The following is a 24,359-nucleotide window of genomic DNA, read 5'->3' on the forward strand; positions in this document are numbered from 1 at the left end:
GTTCTGTGATTGAGTATTAAAGGGTAGATGATCATTTCAGATGTGCCTGACTGGACTCCAGACTGTAGGTCTTAATAGACAGGTTCTAAATCATGCTGAAAATGACCTTAAAGAAAAGCTTTTAACAGAGTTTAAGAAAGCTACAAAGCAGAATGCAAATATATTCTATAAATATTTAAAGCCTGAAATCCACCAACACGTGGTGAAATCTAATCCAGGATAGCCTCTAGATCCATGGCAAACCTGACCAGGATAAAGTGGTTACTGAAAATGAATGAATGGACAAAATGAAACCTCGACAATACCCTGGGTGTGATTACCGGGACTGTCCAATGATTCAAAGGCATATAATATTATGTTTTTATTATTATTATCAATATTTTTAAATTTATTAATGAATAATTTATTGATATTATTATTATTATTATTATTATTATTATTATTATTATGCATCAGCTAATAATGTAATTAATTGATTCTTGTACACGATGAAAGGTACCAGTAGTGGGCATTTTGTATTAGGCATTACTAAAGTAATTTAGAAGCTTCCACTGGTGTTCTGTCTCAAGCCCTGCAGAAAGGAACGTTCACTGAAGTACATTTGTCTCATTACAAAGGAGAAAGAGTGTTTGTGTATTCAGTGCTAATACAATTATGTTATCTATCTCAACGGTCATTACACTAATTCGTGTGATTTTTTTTTTTTTTCTGATTTAGCCAAGAGTGAATGGAGGTGCAAGGTCGATATTTAGTGTCTTCCACTAAATAAGGGTGGTACTATAGAAACCATTAATGATTTGTCATGAGCCATAACCGCATGATAAAACTGATAAGGCAAACATTGACAATAACTTGAAGAAAAGAAAAAAAATAACGACATTATTCCTATAGGATTTATGTAAAAGTTCATAATGAGGCTTCACAAAGATGCTTCAGTATTTATCTTCTCAGTTGTATTAGCCTATCTTTATAGAAATGTTATCATTTGTCTTAAAACCATTTTTAAATATTTATTGTGTGAGGTGGGGGGTGGGGTGGGGTGGGGTGGGGCGGGGGTCGTAATAACAGTAAAACATCAAACCCATTTGTTCGAAGCTTTCGTTCAGCATAGTGTGAGTGAGGGCATTACATTTGCAAAACAATACAGAACGTTCTTTCTCTCACCAGGCTTGAGTCGTGGCAGCATGCTCATAAATCCTCTCAATTTATCATACATATCCCACTTACTCAGTGCCGCGGTGATTTAGCAAGCTCAATACATATCAGACAATAAAAAGGTCACATTTCTGTTTTCCTCATCATGATTACTGCTTTTTCAAATTTCTAAACAGTCAATTATAAACAGTTGGATGTGGAGTGCTTTGAGGGAAAAAAAAAAAAATCATCACTTTTCATTCAGTACAGCTCAAATCAAGGCTACAGCAGGGTTCACAAGGTCAAGGTTTGTCGATAACAAAACCTACACAGTTTAAGTTTTTATTGATTGATTCTTTGGTTGATTAATCGATTCATTTATTTATGACACTGTGGAAATAACCTAGGGACATGTTAATTGTGATGAAAATGAACTTTGTCAATTAATGTCATTTGCTATTCGTTGTCTTTGTAAATCAGACATGATAGATTCAAGCTGTCCAAGGAACCACAGTGAGAGCCATTATCTACAAATGGGAAAAAAAAACTCAGCACAGTAGTGAACCTTCCCAGGAGTGTCCGACCTTCCAAAATTCCTCCAAGAGCACAGCAACGACTCATCCAGGAAGTCAAAACAGAGCCAAGGACAACATCAAAGGACCTACAGGCCTCTCTTGCATCAATAAAGGTCACTGTTCATGACTCCACTATCAGAAAGATACTGGGCAAAAATGGCATCCATGGAAGAGTGGTGAGGAGAAAACCACTGCTAACCCAGAAGAACATTAAGACTCGTCTGAATTTTGGAAGACAGGGGTTCGGTTACATCTGTCATAACCTAAGCACAGAATTTCACAAAAAGAACATCATACCTACAATCAAGCATGGTGGTTGACCATGAATTCTGCTCTCTACCAGAAAATCATAAAGGAGAATGTCCGGTCTTTAGTCCGTAAATTGAAACTCCAGCGCAACTGGATTATACAGCAAGACAATGATCCAAAGCAGAGGAGTAAATCCTATTGCTAGAAGTAATCGAAAGACTGATCTCCAGTTATCAGAAACGTTTGGTTGCTGTTATTGCTGCTATAGGTGGCACAACTTGATTTTAAGTTTAGGGGGGACACTTAATTTTTTGCATGATTTATATTTAAAATAAAAATAAAATTAAATAAATAAGTAAAAACTGTACTGTGTGTTTACTCTGGTTGCCTTTGTTTTATCTTGTATTTCGTTTGAAGATCTAAAACTATTTAATATGAGATACAGAAGAAATCAGGATGGGGCGAATACTTTTTAAAATGCTACACAACACCGTGTTATTGTGACTTACCTCTATTAGTATTCCTCAGCAGTAGTTCCTGACAGTGTGTACTCTGTGTTTTTGGTGTTTCTCAGGGAGGAGCTGATGATCTCCTCGTCCTTCGACAGTCTGGAAGTTCTGCTGGACTCCTTTGGCCCGGTGCGAGACTGCTCAAAAGACAACGGCGGCTGCAGCCGAAACTTCCGTTGCATATCTGACCGAAAGTTGGACTCCACCGGTTGTGTGGTGCGTTATCCTGGCCCTTTCTCTACATCCTGCACGTTATAGTATACTTGTTGCTCATTACTCTAGTACGAGTTTTGCTTTATCTCTTGTGAACTCGATCTCTGTCTTCACCCAGTTTTTTTTTGTATGTTCATAACCCGCTTAACTCCCGCACAGTGGCATGAAGTAAATATCAATATCAAAATTAATCTCAGGAACTTGCTATTCATTTTTATGATTATAAGCCACAAATCCATGATTCATTGGCTTTCTTTTTTGGTTTTCTTTTACTATTATTTTAAAGTTTATTCTTGTGAAGGCTCATCAGCCACGAAATGAGGCAAGCATTGTGGTTTCTCATGCCATCTGCCTGATGCGTAATGTGATTTCAGTTTCACGTTTTCTGGCACTGGGATTAGTGTACTTAGTTTCTACTGCAAGATTTGTCTTAGGTTGAAAAGCACTCAAGTTTAAGACTTTCTCAGTCTGGTGTTTATATTTTTACAAAATATAAACAAACTAATAGCATAATTTAAACCACAATAACCCTGACCAGACAGCTACCAAGCATGCTGTAAATGTATTGCTCAGCACAGTGCATTTATATAATGTACGTGGCCTTTCATTGTCCTGTGAGCTTCATATCTGACCACTTATTCACCATAGGCAGTGGTGGCTTGGTGGTTAAGGCTCTGGGTTATTGATCAGAAGATCGGGGGTTTGAGCCCCACCACTGCCAAGCTGCCACTGTTGGGCCCTTAACCCTCTCTGCTCCAGGGGGTGCTGTATCATGGCTGACCCTGCACTTTGACCCCAACTTCCTAACATGCTGGGGTATGCGAAGAAAAGAATTTCACTGTGCTGTAAAAGTATTTATGTGACCAATAAAGACTTATCATCATTATTCATGCCCACATGAAAGTAAAAACCTCTCTCTAGTCCCAACCAGATGGCCTTTCTGGCAAACTTTCTAAAACACTCAACAAAAAAAAGGAAGAAAAAAGTAAACGTGTCCCTAATATTCGTATCTCTATTTATTTCCATTTAGAACACATTATCTGTTCATTCTGATACGCATGGTTACACGTGGTTTGCCACTGCAAGGACGGTCAGCTGTCCTTCCTGTCTCCCTGTCGCATGTCTTAGGCGTCTTACGTTACAGACATTACAGTTTATTGCTCTGAACACATCTGCAGTCCTCATGCCTCCCTGCAGCAGGTCTATGGCATGTTCACGCAGGTGAGCAGGAACCCTAGGCATCTTTCTTCTGGTGTTTTTCAGAGTCAGTAGAAAGGTCTCTTTAGTGTCCTAAATTATTGTAACTTGAAATTGACTGTTCGATAGGTGCATGCACAATAACTGTTTACGTTTCATTGAACAAGCATGGAAAAACATCGTTTAAACCCTTTACAATAAAGCTCTATAAAGCTTATTCGGATTTTACAAAATTATTTTTAAAATACAGTCCCCTGAAGAAGTTTCTTTTTTTGCTGAGTATATTATTTGTATTAAAGTCAGTTGGATTAAGAATATCTTACATGTCCTAATCGGATCAGTAGTGCAGTTTTTAACACCACAGTTTTAATCTTCAGGAAAAAGTTCAGGTAAACGCATGTTTAATAAGATATGTGGACTCTTTCTTTACAAATACATAGTGGAAAAAAGCTTTCTCCATATCATCGCTTGACCAGCAGTTTGAATCCCGATGATGCCACAGACATCTGTGGCTAAATTGCTCTCTGGGTGGGAGAGGTGAAATTACTTTCTCAACTGGCAGTCAGAGCAACACTAACCAATCGTAGGTGTCTGTGAGTTCATATATAAGGAAAAAAGAAGTTAGGGCTTTTATCCAATGTGAAAAGATGCGTAGGCTGACTTCATGTGTCTCAGAGGAAGCATGTTTTACAGCAACTCTGTACTATTGTCTTCTAAGATTATGTTCTGCACTGTACGAGAAGATCCCAATTAAATCTTGGCCAAATTCTATAACGGACTGTGAGATAACATGTTCTACATGTCAGATTATATGATGAAAATACGATAGATGATAGACCTCCGATTAAAGAAGATTACTGCCTTCTGCTGCCATCATCAATCAGCGAAATCCTGGCTTGTGAAGAAAATGCGTTCACATAAACAGACACATTCTTCAAACTGAACTTGAGGTAATAAGGATATTTTTTTCTGGCCATTAGAATGTTGTGTTTTTGTTTTGCCATTGCCACTATCTTATAGGACTGCACGATTATGGTCAAAATGATAATCACGATTATTTTGATCAATATTGAGATCATGATTATTTATCACGATTATTTATTGATTTCAGGGACAACATATTTTTATTTCACTTTCACATTTAAATAAACAGATCGCTGCTTTCACCTCCATGTTGTGCTACAATCCTGATAATGTACAAATCTTTACATCAAATTAGACTGGTCCTTAAAGTGCATCATCTCGTAGAAGAAAATTATAAATAAAATTGTACCCAAAATATTGGATAAGTAAAAATTAAAAAAAACATCAACCAAATGAAAATATGAAATCAAATCAACCAAATGAAAACAATTCAGGCGAATGCAGAAAAGTCAATAACAGTGTTTACAGGAGGAGAGACGCAGACAGATCACCCAGTAGAGCGGTGCAGGGACGACGTCATTCTGTACCGGAACCCGGAAGTTATCATCACATCGGTTTCCTCCACAAAAACCCAATAGGATTTTCACACAGAACTTATTTTTTTTGCAATAATCCAAAAGCCTGTGATCAACATAATTTACAATACCAACACGTTTTGTCCATCAAGATCATTTTCACAAATGAACACAACTTTTATGAAGTTTGAATTCTAAATACAATCTCCAGAAATAAAAAGCTAACCGTACGCTATAAACGATCTACACCACGGTCGCTCCACTTCAACATCACCATCACCGAGCTTCCGATAACTTCTCCAAACTTTATTTAAAAACCTTTTCCATAACACGGATTTACTCTGTGGATGAATCTTCATCCAGGTTTTGTTTTTGGGGGGAAATTGTGCACAGCAGACCTGAACCAGTTTATCTGCAAAGAGTTTTTCCTGTTTGACGTGATGACGTTTAATGTCCCCGACAACGTCTGTAGTCCCGTTTAATAACGTTAGTGTCATGATTTCCCGCTCCAAAACCCGAAGCAAAGCAGGCAGCGCGAGCGCTAAAATGCTAACTCGTTTCCGGGTTTTGGCGTTACAAAATGACGTCATCCCTGCGCCGCTCTATGGTGACTGTCTGTACGTTTAGGAAGCGCTTGATTTGATCTGAAGGAGTTTTCTACGAGCGGAGAACGAACTTTATACGTCAATATCGCAGTCGATCGTGTTCATGTAATTGTGGGCAGATAAATCATAATCGAGATCGATATTCAATTAATCGTGCAGCATTAATTCTACATCATTCTCTTATTGGTGGCATTTAGATGAGCAGCGCGCACATTCTGAAATTTGAATAAAAAATTTCACGCACTGCCTATTTGTCAAATCAGTTAATTTAGTCAGAATTTAAAAAAATAGACAATTAGCAGTTCCCTTCATACACTCTGATGTGGTCTTCTGCTGTTGTAGAACATCCACCTTAAGGATTGATGTGTTGTGCATTCTGAGATGGTTTTCTGCTCACCACAGTTGTAAGGAGTGATTATGAGTTACTATAGACTTCCTATCAGCACAAACCAGTCTAGTGATTCTCCTCTGATCTCTTTCATCAGCAAGGTGTTTCAGCCTACAGAGCCTTCTCTCACAGGATGTTTTTCGCACCATTCTGTGTAAACTCTCCAGACTGTTGTGTGTGAAAATGCAAAGAGTTTCAGCAGTTTTGAAAATATTCAAACCAGCTCATCTGGCACCAACAACCATGCCACAGTTAAAGACAAACAGATCACGTTTTTTTCACCATTCTGATGTTTCATGTGAACATGAACTGAAGGCCTCGATCTGTATCTGCATGGTTTTATAACCATGTTTGGCTGATTGGATTACTGTATAAATGTACAGGTGTATCTATTAATATGGACAGTGAGTGTACACGTACACAAAATGTTCTGTACCCTGTTGCTCATTTCATTTAGGAAGAGATGTGTAGGCCAACACTTTCTGCCTGATTGCTGTTTGATCAGATTGAACCCTTGTGAGGTGGGAGCTGGCCACAGCAGCTGCCAGTGTGCAGAGTGCATATATTATCTGGCTGAGTAGATAGACAAAATTTGGACCAACTTCAAATACAAACCAAAGGAGAGGTACAAGTTGTGGTTCAGAACTTCGACATTATGTGGGCACTCCCACCCCAATTATTATTTTTTTCTTTTTTTGCCTTTCAGTTGTAGGTTAAGCGTCTTAAATTATCAGCTATGACTTTGCTGATCTTTAAAATGAACTTCATGAATATTATATAACAGTTTTTACGAATACATTTCTAGTGATTTGTTTTAAGTCATTTTTATGTTGTAAATGATCAATGAAAATGGTTAATGATTGAAAATACTTATTCAGAAATGTAGAACTGTTATTTGAGAACTGAATGGTGAATGCTGAAATGGTTTGCATGACACAATGTGTCAAACTATAATATTTGCACATTGAGCTTTGATAATCTCATCATCCCACACTGTCTCATGACTCATGTTTCACTGCTAGGAGAAGTCATTTTAATTTTATGCACCTTTCCATGGGGTCCGTTTTATAAATTTGTTAAACTGTTTGAATCTTTATCTGAAGTTTCTTTTAGGAACAGATTATTATTATTAGCTTGACTTTCATAGAACTTTTTTTTCTCCAAGCATCTCTTGGCCAGTGGCGTTGGCTGATGCAAAAAAATAATTAATTCCTTCTGTGGGATAATTGTGGGAGATATCTAATATATTTAATTAAATTACACCTTTGCATTATGAGGTTCCTACGAGATGCCGTCTGGTGTGTGCAAATTGTAGGATATATCTGTGCTCAGTCTAAAACAGAGCTAATTGTGTTTCCTCTTACATTTGCAAGAGCTTAGTGTTTCATGTGGGTTATGGCTGTTGCTCAGGCCCATGTGACAGCCTAGACCTGCTGAACAGTACTGTTTCGGTCATGTGGTGTATTAATATATTGATTTGAAATGTACTCATTTATAAACACATTCGTATGCATTGCTTAAATCTTTTAACTTCATGAAATGTCAAAACTGATGACTTTTGTTCTGTTTGTTACCTAAAAGAGAGAAGTTAAAAGCACTGCAAATTATTGGGATCTAAGCTTGTGAGACATACTATCATCTTATTGTGGCTACGAACTATCAACGTTTGATGTGTGTGAGCCATGTACACGTTACGTCATTACACCCAACTAAATACTGAAAGCTGATTACAAGTCAGTTGTAGCTGCTAGTCACTAGCATTACTCTTGAGTCTGATTTGCTTCTCTCCCCCCACAAGGTCAGGAATACTTGCAAAAGTCTGGACTGTAAATAAGCCTAACGAGTCGTTAGTTATAACTAAGCTCAGTATAAAATGAAAGTGTAAAACTATGCATGCATGTAGTCGGTGTTGAACAGCAACTTAGATACTTGAATTCTTGTAAACGAAATTAACCCTGCTAAACAACATGTTTAGTTTTCTTAATTTAAGCCTCCGTTCATGGTTTGAGAAGTAAAGACACTCCATGCATGGAAGGCTAGCATGGACAAGGGAAGCTAAGATGCATAAATGAAAATGTTTGTTGCGCTGTTCTGAAGTCAGACAGCAGGTTATTAAGGTTTGTATAGGACTATAAAATAGACAAAATGAAACGTGTTACAAGATAAAACACTATGTTTTTGTTGGTCTTAAAGCTGCAGATGTTTCCCAGCAGATATTGAAATCGTCCAACTTGAAGGATATCACGATAAATGAAATCTATCTGCAATTCCCCTTACTATTCTCTGATTTGTTATTTGTTTTTCTTTTCTTTTTTTTTTTTTTTTTTTTGCATTGATGGCACATTGACGAATTTGCAAAATGCACATACAGTGCTTTATAACACTGTTATAAATGTATAATCTGATTACTACTTTAGTTTCAGGTCGTTAATTCATCAGTCTTTTATATAGGTGTGTAAATAAGTGAGATTGTAGCGGAATGATTCTACATAATAATTTTAAATGCAAATGGACAGCCAGCACTTAAAGAGCATTCAATTCCATACTTGTTCCCTACATTTCCCAAAAGGTAAGATTACAGGTACATAGAAGATTGCTCAAGATTGAAGACGTCCTAATAGATCTGTAAAGAAACAATATTTTAGGATTATAGGATTAGATAAAAAATGTATTAATTACAACAGTCTCGTACAGTCGGTAAGTGGTAATTGAGATTCATCTGTCTTTCATATAAAGACAAAGTCATAAGCCACAATGTTGCTTTATAAAATATTTAAGCATTGCTTATAAATATTATGAAGCTCAGTGTGGGTGTCCTTCATGTAAAAAGCTCATTCAGTGCACCACAGTTTGTTTTTCAAATGTGTATTTACTGACCGTGCAGACATCATTACTGAATTAAAAAAAGTTACATTAGAGACATTTTGCATCCTGTTCATACTTCACCTCATGGAAAATTAAACACATTACCTCGCTGTCACTGTTAGCCAATGTGGGTTCCATCTGTTGTAGCTTGATGTTTTGTAATTACTTGTTGACTGAGAGTGTATAAACGATGCCTCACGTCATCTGATCGGAAAAGCTCACTGGCTTGCTCCCAGAGAGTGCATTTCCACACTAATCAATTAACGCCCTGTCTGAGGACGGCAGCACCATCTTTAATATTGGAGTCAGCATGAGCAGACACTCTGTGACCCACCTCACTGATGTATGGCACTCCTGGGGAGAGCTAGCAGTGCCTTCATTTAGATGAAAGTCTGATAATCGCTAAATGATGATGTGATTAATTAGTTCTTTTTTCCTCTGTCACGATTTGTATTGCAGAGAGAGCTGTCTCGTTGCTGCCTGCATGAAAAATAAATTGGTCCCTGTTCACACCTAAACAAGATGGCCTGGGGTGCTGGCAAAGTCGCATCGCTTTGATTTTTCCATGTTAGCAAAGACAGATGCCGGCATCACCATGCTACGTAAAACTCAGGAGATTGAGGAGCCATGGAGGAATTAGTTGCTATGATTATTCTTAGTGTGTGTGTGTGTGTGTGTGTGTGTGTGTGTGTGTGTATAATATATACATTATCTCATAAAAGTGAGTACACCCCTCACATTTTTGTAAATATTTGATTATATCTTTTCATGTGACAACACTGAAGAAATGACACTTTGCTACAATGTAAAGTAGTGAGTGTACAGCTTGTGTAACAGTGCAAATTTGTTGTCCCCTCAAAATAACTCAACACACAGCCATTAATGTCTAAATCGCTGGCAACAAAAGTGAGTACACCCCTAAGTGAAAATGTCCAAATTGGACCCAAAGTGTCAATATTTTGTGTGGCCACCATTGTTTTCCAGCACTGCCTTAACCCTCTTGGGCATGGAGTTCACCAGAGCTTCACAGGTTGCCACTGGAGTCCTCTTCCACTCCTCCATGACGACATCACGGAGCTGGTAGATGATAGAGACCTTGTGCTCCTCCACCTTCCGTTTGAGGATGCCCCACAGATGCTCAATAGGGTTTAGTCCTTCACCTTCACCCTCAGCTTCTTTAGCAAGGCAGTGGTCGTCTTGGAGGTGTGTTTGGGGTCGTTATCATGCTGGAATACTGCATACTGATCATGCTCTGCTTCAGTATGTCACAGTACATGTTGGCATTCATGGTTCCCTCAATGAACTGTAGCTCCCCAGTGCCGGCAGCACTCATGCAGCCCCAGACCATGACACTCCCACCACCATACTTGACTGTAGGCAAGACACACTTGTCTTTGTACTCCTCACCTGGTTGCCGCCACACACGCTTGACAACATCTGAACCAAATAAGTTTATCTTGGTCTCATCAGACCACAGGACATGGTTCCAGTAATCCATGTCCTTAGTCTGCTTGTCTTCAGCAAACTGTTTGTGGGCTTTCTTGTGCATCATCTTTAGAAGAGGCTTCCTTCTGGGATGACAGTCATGCAGACCAATTGGATGCAGTGTGCGGTGTATGGTCTGAGCACTGGCAGGCTGACCCCCCCACCCCTTCAACCTCTGCAGCAATGCTGGCAGCACTCATACGTCTATATCCCAAAGACAACCTCTGGATATGACGCTGAGCACGTGCACTCAACTTCTTTGGTGGACCATGGCGAGGCCTGTTCTGAGTGGAACCTGTCCTGTTAAACCGCTGTATGGTCTTGGCCACCGTGCTGCAGCTCAGTGTCAGGGTCTGGGCAATCTTCTTATAGCCTAGGCCATCTTTATGTAGAGCAACAATTCTTTTTTTCAGATCCTCAGAGAGTTCTTTGCCATGAGGTGCCATGTTGAACTTCCAGTGACCAGTATGAGGGAGTGTGAGAGCGATGACACCAAATTTAACACACCTGCTCCCCATTCACACCTGAGACCTTGTAACACTAACAAGTCACATGACACCGGGGAGGGAAAATGGCTAATTGGGCCCTATTTGGACATTTTCACTTAGGGGTGTACTCACTTTTGTTGCCAGCGGTTTAGACATTAATGGCTGTGTGTTGAGTTATTTTGAGGGGACAGCAAATTTACACTGTTACACAAGCTGTACACTCACCACTTTACATTGTAGCAAAGTGTCATTTCTTCAGTGTTGTCACATGAAAAGATATAATCAAATATTTACAAAAATGTGAGCAGTGTACTCACTTTTGTCAGATATTGTATGTGTGTGTGCGTGTGTGTGTGTATATATATATATATATATATATATATATATATATATATATATATATAGATATATATATATATATATATATATATAGATATGTGTGTGTGTGTGTGTGTAAAATATGTTTTTTTTAATGCTATTTGTGCATTTAAAAGAGCAACCAATAGCACTTATGCATCATGTGCAGTAGTCACATACTTTTCTGGATTAGTTATATTCACCTGGGCTGCAATTCCAGTCCAGTTTAAATTAAACCTGGTGTATTTTGTCATGGTTCTCATTAGCATCTGAACATCAAAATGTTCAACGTGAACCTCTGCTTCAAGGATATTACTCCACAATTAAAGTTTGTCGAGGTTCAGCTAAACAAAATTCCATATTCTCAAAAGCCCACATGAATGGCAACAGCAGTTACCTTTTGGCAATTTAGTCGTTCATGGCAATAAATAAGACGTCAGTTTGCCAAAGTGGTTATTTTTTTCACACTGGGACTTCACGTTACCGCTTTAGACCAGCACCACCGACCTGGTCTTTCTTGATTTCATTACAGTTTTTAGCTTTAAATCTATTCATAGTTTTCACGTGATGTCATATTCTTATAGCAATGCCCACCTGGAGTGCAAAACATGACTTTCTTCCGCTGCCCGCTAGTTATTTCTTACGAGATTTGTTTAGCCAAAAGCTACCTGGCCCCCTTCTGCATACTCTACTGTCCTTATGGCTTCCATACTAGGCTCATTCGAGATACATGCCTCATCAGTGCATGCAGTGGCACTCAGTTTGATCTATGCTTTGCTTCTAGCAAAGCATAGAGTATGGTACCTACATGCGAACACACGAATTCTAACCCTGCCATACAAGTGCAGTGGCCAAATCGCAACAATCCCTCCTTCTCTGCAGCAACCCAGGCTGTCAATTGTGGAGCATTTAAAGAGTAGGAATGGTTTACCTGACATTGAAAAAAAAAAAAAAGTTTTGATTGGATTTATGTCATTAGATATCGCGTTAACCTAACCGAAATATTACTGCCCTAGAACACGGACTACAGTGAACCTGAAACTAAGCTAATTAACACTCACCTTTGCTCTGACAATGAAGAATTTCTTGTACGTTAGCAGCATTATTGAGCAAAATACTGTCTGTGCTTTTGCACACTTTCATTCTGGTGGCAGCGTAAGGGGATGAATTATCCACAAGATATTTGTAAACATCGCCAAAGTGGAGCTCTGACAGGGACTTCGCTGTTTTCAGTGATTGAAATACTGTGGTGGGGGCTGTATATGGATTGAAAACAGATGGAAAATTGACAGGCCAGTGCTGCGGTTCCATGGAGTGTCCAGTGTTGACTGCCATTTTGGAACAGTGTTCTACCCTTCAGGTCTACGCCTGAGTCACACGACTGAAAACTATAAATAGCATCCTTGAGATTTGATCTCCTGAGCAGAACTTTGGTTAGGCCTCATCGGTTTGGTCCAAGCCCCAACTAACCTCACTAGACCATCATCAGCATCATAAGGTTAAAACTGTACTTGGCAGAAGGTTGAGCACACGTCTATTCCTCACATTGTTCCTTAAGGCAAGATTTAAACCTGGGGCATGTGGAGACAGAAGGTCATCCCATCAGTTCATCCATCCATTCCTGCTAAGCTGTTCTCAGTTCTCTGTTAAGACTCTGAAAGGTCCTGTGAGTGCATGCTCTGTAGGAGAGAGGCTACTATACAATGCTTTTATAAAGTACCTCTGTGTTTTCATCAGAAGGTGGATTTGAAGGGATTTATCCATTTCTGTCACTGTCCTGCTGTTTGCTCCACTGTTCAAGATGCCAGGGCGTGCTAATTTTGGATTGTAGCCCCTATAGTGACCTGAAGTATAATTCCTGCTCTCATGCTTACAAAGACGTTTAGGACACTTGTGCTGAGAAATTCTCTGCTATGCTGAGGGATGGTGAAAGAAACATATCCACTGCTCTTGTTTTTCAAATGTATGCCATTTGTTTGGCATTTTAAAACAAAATGAGGAGATTTCAGGACAGAATAATTTATTATGGTTATCCCTGTGAGCAACCAGACATCTTAGAGTACTAAACACAATTTTTCCTTTAAAGGTTAATCTTTTGTGTGGTTGCCTTTTTTACATACAAGAACTTGTTGAAAGCCTTGAGAATGCTAAACAGTCCCCTCAGAGTAATAGGGATAGAAAGCAATGTCTGCTGTAAGTGATTAGTGTAGGCATTAAAACAAATTGCATGAGGATCATTATTTATTATAGTTTTCATAACTAGCTAGTCTAAGTTTTGGGTAACTAGAGGAGCTGGATGTCCACTTACAGTCCCTTCTGAAAGTATTGGAACGGCATGGCAGATTCTTTTGAGTTTGAAATACGCTGAAGACATTTGGGTTTGAGATGACAATATGAATGAGATCAGAATGTCAGCTTTCATTTCCTGTTATTTAAGATGTGTTAAACAACTTGGAACCTTTGTTTGAACCCACATGTTTTTCAAGGGATCAAAAATTTTGGTGCATGATCTCATATTCATCTTTTCAAATGTCTTCAGTGTTTAGCGGAAACAAAGAATTGGCCTCACTGTTCCAATACTTTCAGAGAGACCTGTACATGTGAGATTAAAGTCCTTAATAGTTCATGGTTTTCTTCCATTTATTGTTAATTTATACCCAAATGCTACAGTAAAATAAACATACAGTAACTCATGGGGGTGTGGCGATACACTCCAGTCATGATTCGATTCCGTTCACAATACTGGCTTCATAATTTCTATTCGATTTGATTCTCAGAATATTTTAAACAAACTTTGAAAAAAGAAAAAATATTACAGAAAATACTTTTTTTTTTTTAAATTTCTGAATAATTAACAATGTAAGACAGTGTGCATTTGTGTCACATTGTGTGCATAAAACTAAAATAAAAAAATAGCTATGAACAGATGTTTAATATTGTTAAAAAAAATTATTAAGAAAAGGTACTACAGTTTAAGGGCTGATACAAAGGGGTCTCAGATATGTAATATTCAATCATTTTCAAATATAGAAATTTCCAAAGGGTATTTATATATATTTCCAACATTTATGAGTGTGCTTACATTCTTTATTCTTGACAGTCCTGTCCAGTCACTTGGTGCTCTCAACAATAGAGAGTAGCAGTCTAGTCTAGAATTGCTGCATAAATAGCCTAATTATCATCTTAATCACAGGCGCACGGTGGCTTAGTGGTTAGCACGTTTGCCTCACACCTCCAGGGTTGAGGGTTCATTTCTCACGGTGGCCCTCTGTGTGCAGAGTTTGAATGTTCTCCCCGTGCTGCGGGGGTTTCCTCCGGGTACTCTGGTTTCCTCCCCAGTCCAAAGACATGCATGGTAGGCTGATTGGCATGTCCAAAGTGTCCGTAGTGTATGAATGGGTGTGTGAATGTGTATGTGAGTGTGCCCTGTGATGGATTGGCACCCTGTCCAGGGTGTACCCCGCCTTGTGCCCCATGCTCCCTGGGATAGGCTCCATTTATTAATAAATACATTAATAAATTCTTCCAATAAAAGTTTGATTGAATAAACAAAGTGTCTGACCTGGGCATTTTGAAAACAATCAACTGAAACATGAGCATCTGTAGAGAAATAGAGCACTAAAGTCAGATAAAATGCTTGATTTATGCAGCCTTCGGTGGTGTTTGAAGGCCATTGCAATCCGGAGCTATCGGGCTTCATGAGTGCAGATCTCACAGGCTCTCCATGAAAGAACGTGATCACGTGATGCTGATTTCCATGCTGATCATGCAATTTTTTGCATTGTGATGCATTATGTCTGACGTATTGTTACATGCCTAATAACTTCCTATCTCAGTTTACAAAACGGAAAAAAAAAAACTCAAATTTTATTGGAATAATAAAACACTAACAAATTGTGCTTATTCATCTAAAGGAATGGATTGCTAAAGTCAAATGTTAGTTTTGAAATAGAATAAATCGGGTAGGCTCCAGTTCTTCTCACTTGACTCCTTCCTTTTATATTTTCCGCAGTCATAAATCTTTGTGAAAAGGCATTATCATAAAGACCCCTTTAATATATAAAAAAGCATTATTATAAAAACCTTTTATATATATATATATATATATATTTATATATATATATATTATCTACTCCCACAGAATTGCTTTGATTCTACTGACCTTTCTAAATCTCTGGTCACAAAAGGAAGAAGCAAACAGAAGGCTGTGATCCAATCACTATAAATGCTTTTTGACCCTAGCTCAGAAAAGGTGTATTACATTTCATACTTCTGGAAAAGGCTGTTATAGAATATTTGTAGAAGAGAAATGGGATGCTCATTGCTTCTTGGGTTAGAAACCTTTACGCATTTATGGATGCTGCTTATTGAATTCTGATTAGGAAAAGGATGCCTGTAAAGGACTGCAAAAGATTTTCCCCATGGATTAAGCCATATTTTTTCATGAATCCCATCCTGATTGAATTTATAGCTAGTGAGCTGCTTCTGAGTCATGGACAGATCGTTCTAAGTGGACTGGGTTTATAGAGGCATCGCATGGCATGTTAGTAAATAGTGATATAAAAGCCAGTATACAGTATAATGGATGGATATAATGAAAGGTATTGCAAAATTATTTGGATTTCCTTTTCAATGTTATAAGGTTAGGGGAAATCATTTTACCAAAACAGAAGACACCCTACACTTAAAATGGCTTCTAGCAGGAAGCAGGACATATATTCAAACATTTGACCTTTTCCTGTTCCCCTGGTTATAAACAGAAAAATCTATCATTTATTTCCATGCAAAAAGCTAAAGAATTCATTACAAAAGAAACTGATGGTTGCTGACCGACACAAGGGCAGGCAATTGATTTTTAAAAATAGATATACAGTTAAAATACCACAACTACAAAAAAAAAAAAAGCACAACTACAACCCAACTACATAGTCAGAAAATGTCAGTCTTACAATTGAACATACTGAACAAGCATATCACAAAAATCAGTGCCTGAATTTTCAGTGACTTTAAACTACATTCCATTATGATTAGGGTTTGTGAATCTTGTTTTGATGATGCAGTATGAATATTGATATGTAGTATACATTCATGTGAAAAAATAAGTACACCCCGTGGAAATTGTTGGCTTTTTTGACATATTTGGATAAGCAAACATTTGATCCTCTTTGAAACAGTGCCTATTAATAAAGGTGATACATTCTATCAAATGACACATAAAATTAACATTTTGTAGTAATTTCCACAATTTAAATGATCCAAAAAAAAAAAACGGGCTCCTCATAAAAATTGTGAAGCACGGTGGTGGAAATGATATGGTTTGGGGTTGCTTCACTGCCTCAGTGACTGGACAGCTTGCATTCATTGATTCAACTATGAATTCTGCATCTTATCCAAGAGTGCTTAAAGATAATGTGTGTGTGGGTTTGAAACGGGCAGTACATGCAAGGAAACCCTCAAACACCTTGCAAGTGAAAGAAAAAGGCATGGAAGCGTGGTCAAAAATTCTAGCAAGCCTGGTGGACAATTATGCAAAACGGCTACAAGAAGTTATTTCTGCTCAAAGGGGCAATACTAGCTTCTGAGACCAAGGGTGTACATACTTTTTCCACAGAAAATTGTCACATCTAAATGATTCAAAATGCTCACTTTCCTTGTGGTTTTGTTTAAAATGTATCAACTGTATTAATAGGCACTGTTTCAAAGATGATAAAAAAAAAACAACAATTTCATGGGGTGTACTTATTTTTTCACACGACTGTATGTTAGAATACAAAATGATACAATTAAAGAAGTCGCTTTGATACCTGACGATTTGATAAACTTCAGTTCGTCACTGATCAGATGCAATTCGGTTCACCACCGATATGATTTGGTTCAGCACCAGTACAATTATATTTATCAATGATCTGATACGTTCAGCACCGATACAGTTTGATTTGGCACCAGCACACTTCTATTCAACAACGATATGGCTTGCTTTGACACTGATACAATGTGATTCAGCACCAATGTGATTCGATTCACCACTGATACGATTCGGTTCAGTACTAAAACAATTTCATTCAGGTCCAAGCCAATAAGATTCGGTTCCATTAAATTTAACATGTATTAATGTGCCTTAGTTTTGACTCTATAACAAGCAGCAATTTCAAAGGTTTCTTCACTGTCTTAATTTTAACTAAGAATTGGTTCTGCATCAATTCCGTGTACTATTACTTCCTTGCCCAAATCTTTGTTTGGGGATGCACATTTAAGTGTCAGAGATGTTGGATCCATTTTTTCCTTTTTTTTTCCTTTCTTTCTTTTCTTTAAAGCCCTATTAATGTTTTTTTTGTTGTTGTTGTTGTTGTTTTCATTCTGGGGCACGTCAAGTTTTCAATGTGCAACCTCCAGTTTTAGAAATATTACAGCATTTTGTCTGCACAATATAGCAAACTGTCCTTTGCAGCTTATAAAGAAATGCGCATCCCAGCATGCACTTGTTACAGAAATATTGCACCGTGTAGACGGAAGGCATTTGCTGAAGTCCATGTGTTCTGGACACTAGAGAGAGAGAGAATATGAAATTTGTACCTTAATGCCCCAAAGGTCTACAGAGAAATTTATCCTATTCTCCTAGCAGGAGTGCCTAGTCAGAGTCAACCCATCAAAGTCCCCTTTGAAGCCAGAGCTGACAGAAACATCATGTGAATCTGCCTGCATAGTACTGAGCAAAATTGCTTTGGGAGATGCATAGAACGGTGTGAAACAGAGGCAGCAGGTGGGGAGTTGCAAAGTGGGGTAATCTTGGATGTGTATACTTTCACCCATTCACACATGTAACTGCGGCATGATTCAAAAAGGTGGAGAGTGAGTATTTTGCAATATCCTGTGAGACTTCATGTGTGCTTTTTCTGCTCTTGCATTTCAATGCTAGTTGTATAAGAGCTGTAGGTGGGCTGGAAAACATATATGAAATGCCAAACAAATACAAATCGTAAGAAGGGATATTTGTGGCATTTCTGCTTTGGCCTTTATTTATTACAGCACATGGTCAAGGTTTCATTCAATTAGTAAAAAAAAATTTTGTCTTTTTTGCTTTGTTTGTGTTAGTGCCCTCCTGGTCTGAGCCCGATGAAGGATGGCACCGGTTGCTATGACCACCACATTGGCATAGACTGCTCTGATGGATTTAACGGTGGCTGTGAGCAACTGTGTCTTCAGCAACTAGCTCCACTTGAGGAAGACCCTACCCTTTACAATATCCAGATGTTCTGCGGGTGCGTGCACACACACACACATACACACACACACGCACACACATTCCTACATACAGAATTAGGCACCTACACTTACATGCATATATAGGGTTAACCTGTATTTAGGAATGTTGCCCTGAATTTCTTATGTTTGTTTGTTTGTTTGTTTGTTTGTTTGTTTGTTTTTGGTTGAGGAAAAATACACCTGTACCTATTTTAGGCAATAGCATTAATTATTACTTTCCCTTCTTGTTGTTTCTTCTTCCATGTTTCATATTGAGGTATGAAAGCATTTGAAGATTTGCATAAAAGCTGAAACCTTGCAGGTTTAACCTATCCTTTTATGTAATGAAAGCTTTATTACTAAAAATACTGTCAGGCTTTGCACAGTATCTACTGCTCTGCATGTTCATAGTAGGATACCAAGCATGACTGAGCTATTAGTTAAACCTAAATTTTGTAAAATAATAAAATAAAATAAATAAAAAAAGGAGCTAAGCTTCAGCTCCTGGATATGAATGCCTTACAATGAGGTGAAGTGTGCCTAGAATGTTAGAGTATTAATGTTATTAATTAATCATCTCAAATGCACGTTTTCTGATGGTGGGGTATTTGGAGAGCTGCATACATAGCATGTGCTTTTGAAAACCATAAGGCTGCCTGCAAATGATTAATGTTTTGCACTTCCCACACTATCAAAGTAGGTGCAGCATATGAAATTGAAACTAACTATCAAGTTATTTTAAGTTGAATGATTGGCAAAACTCCATTCTAACTAGTGAGTTGCATCTTTTTTTTATATCACATTAAGATCTCATCTTATTGGTTGAGCTGAAAAGGTTATTGTAAATGGGGTCAAAGTTGTATTTGAGTTAACTTCGAGTGCAGCATTTAGGTGTCGTATCCAAGCCATGTGTACTGTCCATAGCTGCTTTACCTGTAGGCAAAGCACCACTGCTGTCTCCATAGAAATAATGAGAGAATTAATGGCTACACCAGCGCAAAGCGGTTTTGCTTCTGATCAGCTGTAGGTGGCTTTTGTTCTGTAATAATTCTACAATTAACTCACTGTTTCACAGGTAATACTGCAGCAAGTAGCAATGTAGTGTTAAAACCAGGGCAGGGCATTGAGCTGCTAATTAATTTTCACTAATGTACAGCAAAACTTTCTGTCCATGTCTTTTCTAAGAATTTGCTATAATTTTAAGACATTCCTTTTTTTTTATGCCTTTGCGCTTTTTTTTATATATATCCAGATTCCACCTTTCACTGTAATCCTTAACAAATACACTGGATATAAAAAGTCCAAAAAAAGGCAGGTTTCTGTGAAGTAATAGAATTAAATGAAGATAAGTCATATGAGATTACCTTCAATGTGAAACTGCAAAGTATACAAATAAAGTGGAAAAACAATCAGAAACTTTTAGGAAAAAAATAAAATAAAAAACTTACAATAACCTAGTTGCATAAGTGTGCACTTCTCTAAAATAATACTTTGTTGAAGCACCTTTTGATTTTATTACACGACTCAGTCTTTTTTGGTCTGTTAGCATGGAACATCTTGACTTGGCAATATCTTCCCTCTCTGTCTTACAAAAGCATACTAGATCCATCATATTCTGAGTGCATCTACTGTGCACAGCCCGCACAATCCCATGGATTTTTAGTTTCAGATCTGGGCTCTGACTAGGAATTTATGATTCCCTACACCTTGTTAAAACCCACAGTTCTGGCTGAAGAAAAGCAGCCCTAAAGCATGATGCTGCCACCACCATGCTTCATTGTGGGTATGGTGTTATTTTAGTGATGTACTTTTTTGTGTGTGCCAAACATACCTTTTGGCATTATGGAATAATTATATCCTTTTTGGAATTGGTCTCATCAGGCCATAACACATTTTGCCACATGGTTTGGGGTGATTTAGTTGAGCTTGGATTTTTTTTTTTGTGAGAAAGGGCTTCTATGTGCGTGTATGTGTATATATACACACAGGTGCATTTCAAACAATTCGAATATCATGGAAAAGTTTTTTTTTTTTTCCGCAATTTAATTCAAAAAGTGGAACTTTCATATATTCTAGATTCATTACACATAAAGCCTTTTGTTTTAATCTTGATTGTGGCTTACAGATCATGTAAATCAAATGTCCAGTATCTCAATATATTAGAATTGTCATGTAGATTAGGTTGAGGACGGATGCAAGTGCAGATAAGAGCTTTATTAGATGAGAAGTAGGCAGACAAATCCAGATCGTGAAACACAGGCATGGTCAAAACAGGCAGAGGGTCAGTCGAGCAGCAAATGGGCATTAACGAGGTTAGACTAGAATCAAAGAATGCTATGTCATCAACAAGATTAAAACCGTGAAACAAAACATGTGGAACAAAGGCCTTCTCTTCGGCCTCGGTCAGGAATGTGGCTCAGGAGGCCGCCTCCTCAACCTCGAACAGGAACTTCACATTATGCTGGGGCTCTGGAGCTGAGGTCGCCATATTGACCTCAGACGAGTGCTCAGCCGGTGAGACCACCTCATAGGTCTCATGCTGGAGCTCTGGAGATGAGGTCACCATGTTGACCTCTGGCTGGAGCTCTGCAGGTGAGACCACCTTGTGGGTCTCAGGTTGGAGCTTTGGGGAGGAGGTCACCATGTTGACCTCTGGCTGGAGCTCTGCGGGTGAGACCACCTCATAGGTCTCATGCTGGGGATCTGGAGAGGAGGTCGCCATGTTGACCTCCAACCGGAGCTCTGGGTAGGAGGTCATCTTGTAGTAGGTGGTGAATGGCCTCACAGGTTTATTCATGAGACTGGCCCTCCCCAAAAACTCATCCAGGTTGGGGATGTACTCTGGACCCAAACTCCTTTATCAATAGTCCCACAAACTGAGTTACATTGTGCAGTCCCTTGGATTCTGTACGGGCCAGACACTCCGCCCACTGGCGGGCTTGGCCAACGAACCAGGGGAGTATGAACCCTAGCCTCTGGTTAGGCTCAAAAAATGTAGTCAAAGAGGCAGTCAAAGAAAAAATTCTCAGGTAATTCAAAAAATCCATCATATGTCTCTAGGGGATCCATGGCAACCTATTGAGGAAGCTGAATAGAGTTGATTTTCGGTAGCGTGTTCCTTACTACCTTGGCATGATGTCTCCTTTGCTTTCCTGCTGCTTCCATGTTATAGGCAAAGTATTCTTTCACATAATGTAGGTGCAGGATAGAAGCAAGTGGCAGTTTAATGAAACAACAACAACAACAACAACAAGTCCAAAGGATAAGGCAGAAGACAATAATCATGAACATGCAGAGGTCAGGCGATCAGGAAAACAGCACAAACAGGGCAGTTCAAAGAGACGAAGTCATAAACATAAGCGAAGTCAAAACACCAGAATAAACAGACACGATCAAAAGGCTTATTAATGACAGAGAGAAGGCAACAAGGCATATACTTCGCAAAAGCCTAGTGCCTGAACAGTCTCTGTTATAGTGTGGTGTGATGTTGATTGTGATCAGGAACAGGTGTGTGTGATTAGTCCTTATGAGAAAGTGATGTGACTATGTGTTACATTGTGAAGTGTGGTCCCCTTTGGCCATGTATGTAGTTGTTGGTGCATTCTGAAAAAATATTTAGCAAACTGAAGAAAAAATATTACAGAAAATACTTTTTTTTTTTTTTTTAAATTTCTGAATAATTAACAATGTAAGACAGTGTGCATTTGTGTCACATTGTGTGCATAAAACTAAAATAAAAAAATAGCTATGAACAGATGTTTAATATTGTTAAAAAAATTATTAAGAAAAGGTACTACAGTTTAAGGGCTGATACAAAGGGGTCTCAGATATGTAATATTCAATCATTTTCAAATATAGAAATTTCCAAAGGGTATGTATATATATTTCCAACATTTATGAGTGTGCTTACATTCTTTATTCTTGACAGTCCTGTCCAGTCACTTGGTGCTCTCGACAATAGAGAGTAGCAGTCTAGTCTAGAATTGCTGCATAAATAGCCTAATTATCATCTTAATCACAGCAAATTTATCAGTTTGTCTGGTTTCCACCCTCATTATTTGGCAGCTTGGAAAAGAACACTGGATCTGTCAACTATTTATTTATTTATTTATTTATTTACACTTTTGCCATTAAAGACTACTTCTAGTTCATTAGGCAAAAAAACAGAAGTTGGTGGATCAAATGCTATTTTCCAAGCTGCTGAATAATAATGAGTATTCCATTGCTAATCACTTTATGGTATGTTATGCTATTAAATACAAGAGTATAAAAAGTACGGCGGGACCTTTCACATTCAAAATGTGAAATTCATACTCTACAATGTTTTATAGCCATTATTTTGCAACAGAAATAAATAGTCAAAAAATTTTGTTCAGAAACACGCCATTTTTTTTTTTTTTACCATTCAGGGCTTTGATAACATGGAAATGTAAGTGCATATAATATACAATTCAAGAACATTGTTATGTATCGAGGACATTTCATGCACTTTCTTTCCGCATGTGCTTTAGACATTCTGTATACTCATTTTGAGCACAGTACAGCACATAAACTTAGAGCCTTTCACATGCCATCTATAATCATAATGGAGAGAGCAATACAAATCCAAATGAAGTACAAGAACCGTCATGCTATTGTGTCTGTGTCCACTAAAGCAGTGTGTTCTCATCCACCACATTGGCAAGCAATGACCTCTTCTTTCAGATGAGGCCATGACCCACCAGAATAATGTTGTTTTTTTGTTAAGTCATAAAATGACTCCTAAAACAGCTTTATTTTCTGTGATGCTTGTCGTTCATGGACTCCCTGTTCTTTTTAAATTGACAGTGAACTCTGTAGAGAGCGTGAGTCCAATATAATGATCTGTTTTGGGATTTTTCACATGTAACATAAATATTAAACAGCCTTTCAGTTTTTGAATGCCACTACTGTGTGATGTAGCTCCCAGGAAAACTTTCTTTACCTTTTATATTTTTATGAATATGAAGTTATAGTCAATGAATAATTTTGAAAAATAACATGTCAAAAATGGGATTCAAAAACCTCATATAAATATTTTTAAGCTGCTAAAACAATGACTGCATTAACTTCTTAATGTGAAGTGTATTTTCCCCTTTTTATTAATTATTAAAACGCAGTAGGTATTGTTATTTCTGTTATTGCTGTTGTTGTTTTCCTACTTTTTTTTTTTTTGGACAATGACTTGCAATACGGATTCTGAAATAAAAATAAATACCAATGCCACCCCTGCAGCTGCATTGAGGATTATAAGCGCGGGGCGGATGGCCGCACATGTCTGCCTCTGTCTGAATCCTGCACTGAGGGAGTGGACTGTGGCGAGACAGCCGGCACCCCAGCCAATCAAACCACGTTTGGAGATGTCTTCTATGGCTATGACAACCGCACCAAGGAGATTACCACAGGCCAGATCCTTAAGGCTACCTTCAGGTAGGAAGTGATGCAATGACTTATTTGTTCTGGTCACAGAATCGTCCTCTGTCTCTTTGCTGACTCCTTCTGCCTTAACATTGTGTCTGTAAAGGATTTAATTTATATATCTGTGATTTTGAATGGCCAGTTGTACAGATATATATTATCTTGAAAATGCTTTAT

The 24,359-nt window shown here is 38.1% G+C and overlaps 1 protein-coding gene across 1 annotated transcript in view; it reads left to right on the forward strand.

Annotated features, from left to right (window-relative positions):
• LOC128610658 (astrotactin-1-like) overlaps positions 1-24,359 on the forward strand; it is a 175,726-nt gene that overhangs the window by 64,605 nt on the left and 86,762 nt on the right. Inside the window, exons 7-9 of the mRNA XM_053630075.1 lie at positions 2,533-2,683; positions 18,597-18,763; positions 24,000-24,194. Of these exons, the coding sequence (XP_053486050.1) occupies positions 2,533-2,683; positions 18,597-18,763; positions 24,000-24,194 (513 nt within the window). The remainder of the gene's footprint in view (positions 1-2,532; positions 2,684-18,596; positions 18,764-23,999; positions 24,195-24,359) is intronic.

The sequence above is a fragment of the Ictalurus furcatus genome, chromosome 7 (genome assembly GCF_023375685.1).
Source record: "Ictalurus furcatus strain D&B chromosome 7, Billie_1.0, whole genome shotgun sequence".
Classification (NCBI taxonomy): domain Eukaryota; kingdom Metazoa; phylum Chordata; class Actinopteri; order Siluriformes; family Ictaluridae; genus Ictalurus; species Ictalurus furcatus.